Source organism: Carassius auratus, chromosome 22, assembly GCF_003368295.1.
Source record: "Carassius auratus strain Wakin chromosome 22, ASM336829v1, whole genome shotgun sequence".
Lineage (NCBI taxonomy): Eukaryota > Metazoa > Chordata > Actinopteri > Cypriniformes > Cyprinidae > Carassius > Carassius auratus.
Genome location: NC_039264.1, coordinates 14,355,883 through 14,367,996, shown reverse-complemented (window position 1 = coordinate 14,367,996; position 12,114 = coordinate 14,355,883). Strand labels below are relative to the sequence as shown.

Sequence of the window (12,114 nt, the reverse complement as noted above, 5' to 3'; positions counted from 1 at the left end):
TAGGCACATGAAGCTTGTGTGAGATGTTAAACTATGCTTCCGGTTGCAGACATGTTCTCTCCGTTTGCTTCCAGTAATGGGAGATGATTTAATGTCTTGCACTGCAGGAACCTGACACTGCACCTCTGGGATGTGTTTATTCTCTGTTAAACACACACATATGATTTAGTTCTTTTATAAGTACTTTTATAATTCACTTTTATTGCTTTAAAATCCATGGAATAGCGATTGTTGTAATTGAGCACAGGACACGTGCTTCATCTTCATGATCACCAGATGGCACTAAAGTGAGCCCTGCAGAAAAGCTTCAGATAATGAGCTAAGTGTCAATAAGTTCATGTACCGAAGGCCTCATTTCTTCATTTTGCAAAAGGAATAGTTTGAAAATTGTCCCTCCACAATATCCTTAAATCTCATTAGAGGTTGCATGAAATCACCTTTTAAATTGCCTTTACATATTCAAGATTTATTCAGTGCTTTAGCAATATATTCAAACAAATAAGATTTTGTAAATGTCAGGGTCATTAGCATCCTGTAATTGCTTTGATCAGGCTCTTGACTAAAACTTTAGCATTAGTATTATTATGAATGCATGTGCTCATTTACAGATGACTCAAACAGTCATTCATCAACATCTGAAAACTACAAGACCATTCTCTTGAAATAGAAACAGTTCATCTGCATTATATATGAGCACTAATGAGCAGCGATTGATCATAGTGAAGAAGGATAGCAGCATAACAATCCTTAAATAGATTTTATACCACAAGTCCTGCGGAGTGGATGAGAGAATCTCATGAAGAAATGTCATCCAGAGGAGATGCAGTATTAGTTATTTTGATGAAGTGGCATTATTTGAGAGATTTCACACTATGTTCAAGAATCATGCCATGAATGTCTCTGGATCATGTTTTCAGATGGAGGGAGGCGTGACCTACCTGGGCTGTTCAGCCAATGAAGTGCTATAGAAACCCAGCTTGTCAGTTTTTCCATTTTTTCTTCAGCATTTATGTCATGTCCAGTCTCTGGAAGTGTGCAGGTGTACGCACCTGGCATCTCCAGGTAATTCAGGCTCAAGTCCTGTACCTAAAGTATGCAAGAACTGGACCGGTGCATCCCAGATCATAGGCAAGTGTTGGTTGGTTGGAAATACCCAACCCTAATATACTCTGGACACAGATTTAATGACATGGTAGTGTTCTTATGTTGTCATATTGTCCAAGTACATGCATGTAAGTACTTAATATGCAGTGTTTTATTACATATAAGAACAGTAAGATGATTCAGAGCCAGTTTAAAACTGCTATCACAAATTGATTGGAAAGTCAGTACTCACTACAATATTTTAAAAAAGCACAACCTAAAATTCTTCTAGTTTTGCAGTTCATGATGTTTCCTCTGAAATGATAGTTAGAAACTTTCTTGTTTATCTGAGTTAAAAGTTTTTTCCATATTGAGAGTTTGTATTTGCTGTCACCTGTAACATTCAGCCCCCTTCGGATATTTTGTACCTTGATGCCATTGTTTGGAAGATAAAGATGGGTTTGCTGGCCCCATTTCCCTGAATGTCCACCATCTGAAATGCTTGGATGATTTTCGGGGTTAACCGCTGGATGAATGTGGACTGAAACGACTCTTCCATTAAACAACTTCTGCAAGTATTTGAATTTCAACAAAACCAAACTACCGAAGTATACAAAGAAAACTGTAATCACTTTGTGATTGACTGTACAAGTCTGTTTAAAGAGTAGTTGCAAAAATTTGTTCTGGCAGAGTCTCACTTAAATAAGAAAAGAAAAAAAAAAACACTTTGAAAACTGCTTAGCACAGTGATATAGCTTGAATCTGTGCACACCAAAAATAATATCATTACCTAAAAGTCAATGCAAAAACACAAATTGTCAAGAATTTATGCCGGGGGATGCAAATTGGGAAATGTGATTACCATAAAAGTGCAATTATTGTCTCAATCACGTCTTCCGCACAAGTTGAAGTATTTGAACTCAAACAGGAAATTCACATAATGTGTTGTCGCACAAGCCAATCAGAGAAGAGCTTATTCACAAGTCCAGTTTGTATCAGAAAAATGGAGAGCGTAAGCAATGTTTTTATTCATGCAAGTGATGTGAAAAACATCCCGCAATTAATCTAGAATGATAATGTAATGCAAATATTTTCTTTTTTAAAAAATATTTATTTTGCCATTTTTACCTATTTATTAGGATAGGACAGAATATGAGGCAGGAAGTGAAGTGGATGAGAGACGGGGATGTGATCAGGAAAGGCCCACGAACCAGGACTCCCGAAGCACAACAGTGTTATATGTTGGTGCAATGCCCACGAGGCTCTTAGTGCTGAACACACACCATTACTTCTGCCACTGGTTAATATAGTTCAAAATTATACTGGAGGAAGGGATTTACTTTGGGGGGGAAAAAAGTTGATTTCACATAATAATTATAAGTAAATAATAAGTAAATGCCAAGTAACATTGAATTATACATGAAATCTGAAAATAGAAACACTGAAATAGTATATTTACACACTATTTTATAAAAGCAAGTCTACTGCATTGTAACCCTGTAAAAAAAACTGAAATGCAGAACACATAATCATCATAAAACACTGGGTTTTTATAAAGGTATTTATTCTGTAAATAGAACTTTCATAAACATCGGCAATTAAACATGTTCACTTTAAGGAGAGTACAGTTAGAAGAATATATGTTTACACAAAAAAGATGAAACCGCAAACATGGATGACTGACATCAAAGCTAGATCAGGAATTTCCAGTCTAGACTGAGTCTTATTGCTAATGTCTCTGAGTAACAAGTGGCATACTGCGTTGCTATATAATCCAAGAAAATACATTATATAGCAAAACACTTCTGCCAATGGATTTCAACACAAGATCTGAAATAGTAATGATCAGCGGTCAGGAGTCATTTCGGGTTTGAACATTGACATGAAGAAAGTGATATACAAATAAAGACTAGAGAGAAGAACCACTAAAATAAGCAAAATCGGACTCCCAACTGCCACCCGGGTCACGGCACCAAGTTTCAGCCGATACCTGTGAGATCCGGGGCTTCATGGCCTTTGCAGCAAAAAATAAAGACATATTCAAGACTCCTCAAATCGGGAGCATACAGGTCCAGTTGACTTAGGCCTCTGTTACAGGGTTATTGAGACAGATTGACCAAAGTGCAGCATGCAGTCTGATATCATAAACTTCGATATAATTGATCTAAGCAAGTTTAAAACGGTTGTCTCAATGCTCTGGCCTTACAATAACCCACGGCCCATGTAGGATGAACTTCATACCTTTTCCTTCGGCTATGCCCTACTACGTTATTAAATACACACACGCATACACACACAAATGAATAAAAATAATCATACCGCTTTGATGAGTGGTTAGCAACACAAGCAAAAAAACGAGGAACATGAGAACAATGATAAATTAACAAGTGACAATGGTTAGAGATGATAACATAGCATGTGCGAGACAAAGGAAACGAGAAATTATATGCGGGCACATGACTGATGGAGGATGATATGATAGTTTTCCATCAAGGACTCCATTGTGACATTCCTGCATCATGATAGTCTGTACGAACCACAACTCAGGCTGGGTGTACAGGTAGGCATCTTAGGGTAGGAAGCTACAGGTTTGTGAGCTAGCGCTACACAGCGCTCACATTTAATACCTTGAAAATCAGGCAATTAAAAGAGGGAATTATGGCTTCAAACAGACCCCCTCGTTTTCCTCAGGAAAGACGGCGGCCCTTTGCGGACAGTTCCGTGGTTTTACTAGCAGCGGAAACTCAAGACACACAAATCCTTTGGTTTTTGTAGGAGCAACGGCCTGTCCCTGGTTGCTGATCACATATGATGTGATACTCAGAGATTTAAAGTGTAATAGTCTGGCTGGTGACTGGACAAGGGCATGGGATGGGGTCAGGCATCTCCAGACTCTATGAGCCGATCCTTTTTGGGCTGGTGCATTAACAATGAGAGACCTCCATGGGTGAGAGTGTCAGGATGCTCTGGTCATTGGAGAAGAAGGTGTCCGAGTCGCTCCAAGATCTGGAAGGATCAAGGAAAGTACGAACAGTGAGGGGGACAGTGTGGACAGTCTGGAAATTTCAATTTAGAGCTATATAGGCGCAGAAAGGGACGTTCATGACCAATACAAAACCTGAACACTAGATATGCACAATGTTTCAGTTTTTAGTGCTATAATTTTGATATATATCAAGCTATTTTCCCCCCAATTCAAACAGGTTTTAAAAGTAATAAATTGTTATTCTATTTAGATTATTATTATAATTTCTTGAAGTATATATATTGTGTAAAACAACTTTGGTAAATCTTAAACTGGTATTATGACTATTTCCAATCATCAACCATTAAGAAACATGACAAATAGGCAAACAACTAATTGCGAACATTTGTTTTGCAGACAAAACCGTGTAAATTTATGGAAAATGAATAACTATTGACCATTAAGTCTTACTATATTTTATAAAATATATAAAATAACGTATAGTTCACCTAGAAATGTAAATTCTGTCGTTAATTGCTCCATCCTCATGTCATTCCAAACCCATAAGACTTTCGTTCATCTTTGAAACACAAAGATGTTTTATTAAAGAATTGACTCTTTACCTTCAAAGTCCTTTACAGCAAAGTAAAAGAAGACTGCATAAAAACTAACTGACCAAGAGACAATCAAATATGGTGAACATAAGCTTAAACATGCTTATTTACGGAGCAAGAATCAATTAGTTTTTGCTTTTCTTATTTGTGTTTTGAAGATGAACAACAGGGTTTTGGGTTTACAATGATATGAATTACAACGGTGAATAACTAATAATAGTTTACTTATGGTTGAACTATCCCTTTAAATGGGCCTTCATGAAACAGTTCTCTAGGAGGCGACAACTCTTTTTTTTTTGTCACAGATGGTTTGTCAATATAAAATTACAAAATTTGTATTTTGCCAAACATACAGTATTGAATATCAGGTCAAAAATAAAAATTAACTTCAAGCGGACACCTCAATCCCCCACTCAATTTCCTCCACTGAGGATATATTCTATGGAAGCATATGGGTAGCAATATTCAATTTGGAATGTAATATGCAAAATGACAAGGCAATATGTAAAATGGCAATGCATTACTGTAATTACATTTACATTTTCCAATACATTTGTGCAACGTTTGGTGCAAAATGAAAATAAAATTACATAATTTTCATTTGCCATTTCACAGTAGTTTTAATATGCAAAATGAATACTAATTTTAACGTTTTATAAGTTGCAAAATTCAAATGAAAATGTATTACAAAAATGATTAGATCTGTGTAACATGTTCAAATGTAATTTTTCTTAATTGCATTTACACTCACAATCAAGACACTTAGAATTGCATTTTCATTCAATGTCCCGTAATGAATGTAGCCAAATTCAATGCGCTCATTGAAAATGCATTCCGAGCCGATGCATTCCAGTACATACCAATACATTCATTGCGGGACATTGAATGAAAATGCAATCGTAAGTGTCTCGACTGTGAGTGTATTTAATTTCAGTTAAGAAAAGTAACATTTGAATGATAATTTTGCCAGTTTTTCTTGAACATGTTACACATCATTTCTGGAATACATTTTCATTTGAATTTTGCAACTTATAAAGCGTTAAAATTAGTGTATGAACGACTGTATGAAATGGCAAATTAAAATTATGTTTTTTTTAATTTATTTTATTTTGCACCAAAGGTTGCACAAATGTATTGGAAAATGTAAGTACAGAAATGCATTGCCATTTTACATATTGTATTGTCATTTTGCATATTACATTCCAAATTGAATATTGCTACCCATATGCTTCCATAATATTCCTGAAAGTCCAGTTTACTTTTTTTTTTTCTAAGTGTTCATTTGTCTGGATCCCTTCTTATAAATCTCTCTTTAACTAATGAACTTTTTGTGCAAGATCAGCGAGCAACAGTCAGAGTCACAGCCAATGGAGAAATGGATGAGTTGCATGTTAGTACAAGATGGATTAATGTGGATGGTAATAAGACAATAAACAAATATAAACACAACATCCTTCCACAGCCTGGACATTCACATAGACTTCATTCTTATGAAAGTATTAACCTTTTCCTAGCCAGAATATGTTGGGTATGGTACCTATATATGAAAAAGATAATTTGCAACATATAAGTAAATATACATGACGTAAATCTATTGTCTGTAGAAAAATACGGTGTATATTGGTTCACTATAAAATGTATATTATATTTGTAAATAGAGTGTAATTAAGCAGCCCTTGAGGATCGGAGCCGTTCCAAAGCTATAGTCCTCAAACGCCAGACCTTGAACACCAGAGGGCATTGTCTTCATCCAATGGACTAATCCCTCTGAAGCACAGCCATATTTTACATAGATCCATGCTATATAAGATAAAGAATACATTGATAGCTACAGTAATACGATTATCTTTGGATAGAAAGGACTGGTAAAGGGCAAATTTAAATGTACTATTGTCATGTTTTGCAGATGAGGACAACCGTTTTAAGACCTTGAGGAGGTAAAAAGTTGAAATCAGAACACGTATTTGCATTTATATAGTTAAATATATGTCTATGCGGCATACTGGCCTTATACAATAGTAACAATCTCCTTCATTATCTAAAGCAGTGGTTCTCAACTGGTTTTGCTTTAGGACCCAAGTGTGATGACCCAGTAAACCAAGTACCAAAATCATCCCAAAGTAGATTTAAAAAAGAAAAAAGAGAAAGGTTAAATATTATAGAAACAAGATACTATGGGGCTCGAAAGTTTGGGCACCCTTTGCAGAATCTGTGAAAATATGAGTAATTTTCTAAAAATAAGAGAGATCATACTAAATGCATGTTATATTTTATTTAGTACTGTCCTGAGTAAGATATTGTGCATAAAAGATATTAACATTTAGTCCACAAGACAAAACATTGCTGAAATGATTAAAATAACCCCACTCAAAAGTTTGGGAACCCTTGGTTCTTAGTACTGAGTTCTGTTACCTGATGATCCTCGACTGTCTTTCTGTTTTGTGATGGTTGTTCATGAGTCCCTTGTTTGTTCTGAACAGTTAAACTGAGCAGCGTTCTTCAGAAAAATCTTTAAGGTCCTGCAGATTCTTCAGTTTTTCAGCATCTTTGCATATTTTAACCCTTTCCAGCAGTGACTTTATGATTTTGAGATGCACCTTATCACACTGAGGACATTTGAGGGACTCAAACACAACTATTTAAAAAGATTTAAACGTTCACTGATGCTCCAGAAGGAAACAAGATGCATTAAGAGCTGGGGGTAAAAACTTTTGGAATTTGAAGATCAAGGTAAATTGTACTTAATTTGTGTACCGGGAAACATACAAGTATCTTCTGTTGCTTACGAAGGGCAGAACTAAATGGAAAAAAAAATATATTATTTCAACAAAATAAGAAATAACAAATTTGGCCATCTTCATTGTGTTCAAAAGTTTTCACCCCCCAGCTCTTAATGCATCTTGTTTCCTTCTGGAGCATCAGTGAATGTTTGAATCTTTTTAAATAGTTGTGTTTGAGTCCCTCAAATGTCCTCAATCTGAAAAGATGTATCTCAAAATCATAAAGTCACTGCTGGAAAGGGTTAAAATATGCAAAGATGCTGGAAAACTGAAGAATCTGCAGGACCTTAAAGATTTTTCTGAAGAACGCTGCTCAGTTTAACTGTTCAGAACAAACAAGGGACTCATGCACAACCATCACAAAACAGAAAGACAGTCAAGGATCATCAGGTAACAGAACACAGGACTAAGAACCAAGGGTTCCCAAACTTTTGAGTGGGGTTATTTTAATAATTTCAGCAATTTTTTTGTCTTGTGGACTAAATGTTAATATCTTTTATGTACAATATCTTACTCAGGACAGTACTAAATAAAATATAACATGCATTTAGTATGATCTCTCTTATTTTTAGAAAATTACTCGCATTTTCACAGATTCTGCAAAGGGTGCCCAAACTTTCGAGCCCCACTGTATGAGGATATTTTGACACTTTTTTTTATAACATTTTTTTTTATCATCATTTAGACAGCAATGTGTGACAAATTTTTGGCCCATGACCCACCAGCTGAGAACCACTGATCTGAAGACATGTAAGATAAGCAGTACAGATCACTGATAAATGCAACAACATATAATCATTTAGATGCTTCATTTGAGACACACTAAAATGGTAAACGAACAGTGATAAAGCGTAGTAAAATACCTAGTAATACTCTAGGAGGAGGCACATACTCTCTTGTTATTCGTCCACCACTTGACACACTAAATATGAAACGCTGCCGTCATGCAATTACACAGATTATTTCGACTTCCATAAGGCTTCAAGTTTAACGTAACAAAAAAAAGACCAACAAAAACAAGAATCCTCTTGGAGACTAGTTAACGGTGTCTCACGCAATCACGATGTGGTCCCTTGTTGAGTTTTTCTTTGCGATAAATGAGCCGATCATTGGCCAGCCAGAGCAGAGGTCTCCTCCAGTACCCTGCGCTTCGATGGCAGTGTTCTAGCCGTTATACTGGAACAGGAATCTTACATTTAGTGAGACCAGGTCTCCTTGTACTAATCTCACCACTGCAGAGTAGTTTCAGAACTTTCCTGCTTCCAAAGTGCGGATACGGACAGTCAAAACGATTACGCGAAAAGCTGAGGCTGAGGAGTGCATTACGTTGGCATGCCATCACAAACCCCTCCACGGAGAGGCACACACGCAAGGCCAAGACTACAAACACTTGAACAGGGATGCAACGTCTCAGAACACGTAATGACAGGATGTTCCATGGATCAAGCCATATAGTCCAACATTCGACGAGCAAATACTTGCATAAATTGGCGCTACAAATATTAGCCTAGCTAATAACTGGATGTGATGTCTGACGACGAGGATGACGAGACAACTTCGGCGATTATGGACTCGTATGGAGGCACTAGATCTTCAGCAGAGAACATTTATCTGCCACAGAGATAAGACACGAAAAGCGACACCAACAATGTAGGATGCACCTCGAAAGATGAGGAAAGACGAAAGACAATGGGTTGGAAGGGCAGACTCAAAGTAACTTTTCTACATGTCCTTGTTTACGTACATACCTGGAGCATCCCAGGCGATGAACCTCGCTCAAACTTCTAGCTAATCTTTGTTACATTAAATGCAAATGAATTCACCCGTTTCGGTCTTAAATTCTACATTGTAATCATTAGGGAATGCTTTGAGTGCGCTGGCGGCTCCCATTCGTCCAGGCTGCGGACTCGTCGTGCTCCAGCTTGTAAGAGACGTGTTTACAGCAGAGGCTAGAGAGAGAGAGGTCGCACCTGGTGGCCTGAGCGGGGTCGCAGCGGCCCATCATTCGCTCCACCAGCCGGCCCAGCCGTGAGCAGGCGTTTTGCCCCTCTGAGAAACAGCACATGGAGTCCACGCATCCGATGCCCTGGTAGGCCTCAATAAACTGGAAAAAGAAAAAGAGAGGTCAACCAGAACATGAAAGAGATGAAACAAAATGGTTCCCAACAAACATATCTGCACTGATTTTATGTACGTAATAGGCAATGACTAGATGTCTTAATATTTTGTCATACTGGATACTCTTTACACATCAACTTTAAAATGCTGAATTTGTCCTGCATTTTACAAAAGCACTTCCACAAAAAGGGCGAAAAATTGGGCTTGAAACCCGAAGGGGTTTAAAAGGAAGATGTAAACTCACAACTATGAAAAAAGTCAGAATTGTGTGATTATAGGTTGCAATTAACTTCAGACAAACAAAAAAAGAAATATTATACCAATTTGTACCCAACTTGAGAAAAGAACTCAAATCATAAATGCAGTGCATTATTTTACATTTAAAAGATGAGAGGTCTGAAACGAGACAATGAATGACCAAAAATGAAGACATTAGAGTGATAAATGGTGCCATCTCATCAGAACCAAAGACATCCTTGGCCTCGACAGAAATGATAGTTCTCTTTAACTCAATACTCAATTACTAAGATGGCACTAAAGGGCTACATGTTAAATTACAGCCTGAGTGCTCCAAGATGGCTTATTCACATCAGATTCCCAATCAGATGCTCTCGAAACCAACCAAAGAGGAAAAAGAGTGCGTGCAGCCAGAAGTGAGGAAGTCAATTCTTTGATCTCTCGGACAACCTGACTAGGCATTATGCAAACTACCAATATTAACATTAAATCCCTCCAGACTCACTTCAGCATGCCTTGCAGAACTGCTACACAGTCTTGAAACAAATGTTTTTGTTGACTGATGCATTAATGAGGACTTTCATGTACACCTTGCTCTACATCTACATTAAAAGATGCTTGAAAATTGTCAAACTACAATCCACAGCTATAATGATAGACAATCCCCAACACATTCGGTCAACACAGAAATACAGTCAATTTTTCAACGATGTTTCTTGTTAACCTGAGTTTGGGTTAAAGATTTAGCTATTACTACATGGACTTTCTGCAAAAAACAAAACAAAAACAAAGAATTCTATATTTGCAGGAACTTGCGGAAAGAGTAAATGCTGCAAAACTTCAACCGTTTCCTGTAATTGTAAATAAAGAGGCAGTTCAAGCGAAACATACAGTTCTAATCAAAAGCAGAACCTTCGCAGTAATTGCTGGAGGCTATGACAAATGATGCTGCTGTCATTTCATCTCAGTTACAAATAAATGTGCTAGCTATTAATAAATCATATTTACCGGTTTAATATCTGTAGAGGTAAGAGAGTCATGGATAATTTTTCTTGAGCTCATTTAAATGGAGCAAACTATTGAGTTCTGAGGCTCCAACAGAGTTTAATTGAACAGTACACATCTAAATTAGGAAAACTTTTCCAAATAGATCAAATTTTGGTTTTCAGTAAAAGCTCTAGTGTGAAAATGTGAGTAAATGGCCTAAAGATTTTTTTAGTGAGTACAAGTGAGTACTCCAAGTACTGAATACAGAAGTCTCTCCTGAACTCCTAATGATTGACGTAATACCATCATCTTGAAGCTGTGAAACAAAAACATGTATGCTAACCATTGGCAATTTAGTTTGGAGTCCAAAAAATATGACAAATCATTAGGGCTGCAACAACTAATCGATAAAATCAAATATAAAAATAACCAGCAAATTTGATCATTGAATTTTCAGGTCTGTGTGCTGCTCACAGAAAATATCACCAATCATTCTACTTTATAATAGTGAGTAGTACCTTTCAATGGACAAACCACTTCTGGAAAATAGTGGAGAACACAGAATTTTTAATAATACATTTTAAATGTTAATTAGGTTTGGATTTTCATCTGATTAGTTGACAAAATTAGTGTTAGTTTGCAGCCCAGCATTCAGGAACAGAAAGAAAACCATATTTTCGGGCTGTGTGTACATGGCCATAGTATGAACAACATGCTATTAACTTATAAACAAAAACCAGCACCATACAAGTTACTAACCATTGGTGAATCACACATGAACGTCAGTAACTTATAGAAAAAGAGCAGCTCATTCGATCAATGATTTATAAGGTTGATGAAAATACAAACAAACGTCTGTCAAATTAAATACAAACACAACTGATTATGGTGGAAAAACAATAAATAAAGATTAGTAAGACATGCAGACATTTAATGCACTTGAGTCGGAGATTAGATTAGACCAGCAGAGTCTCAAGCGAATAGATCGGAAAGATCTAAGACTCATGCCACTCAGAGCAGCCCTCGCTCCTGGTGACATCACAGGAAGAGCTAGTCACATGACAGGATGACTGGGTCATGGTGGTCACATACTGTACACACACAGACAGGGCCTGATGGGGGTAGAGTACTACCTAGGGGAAGGGTAGGGCTGCACCAGAGGTGGAGGAAAAGCAGCGATCAGTGGCCGATTGTCCTCCCCTCTGCTCCCGATTTCAGCAGTGTCATATTCTGAGCTGACTGAAACCTTATCCGCTTCCATCTGGAGGGACAAAACAGCGCGGTAAGTGTCCCAAACGGATCAAAACAGAAGAAAGGGGAACGAGCATGA

At 37.1% G+C, this 12,114-nt stretch overlaps 1 protein-coding gene across 4 annotated transcripts in view; it reads right to left on the bottom strand.

Moving 5' to 3' along the window:
- Nucleotides 1-2,632: 2,632 nt before the first annotated feature.
- atp11b (ATPase phospholipid transporting 11B) overlaps nt 2,633-12,114 on the bottom strand; it is a 43,291-nt gene continuing 33,809 nt past the window's right edge. For 2 of the 4 annotated variants that reach the window (XM_026197878.1, XM_026197879.1), the window contains 2 exons: nt 9,413-9,546; nt 3,929-4,089 (listed from right to left, as the gene is read on the bottom strand). In XM_026197878.1, the coding sequence (XP_026053663.1) occupies nt 4,008-4,089; nt 9,413-9,546 (216 nt within the window). In that variant the 3' untranslated portion in view covers nt 3,929-4,007. Of the gene's footprint in view, nt 4,090-9,412; nt 9,547-11,917; nt 12,046-12,114 lie in introns of those variants that run through there. The other 2 variants (XM_026197880.1, XM_026197881.1) reach the window with 2 other exon arrangements.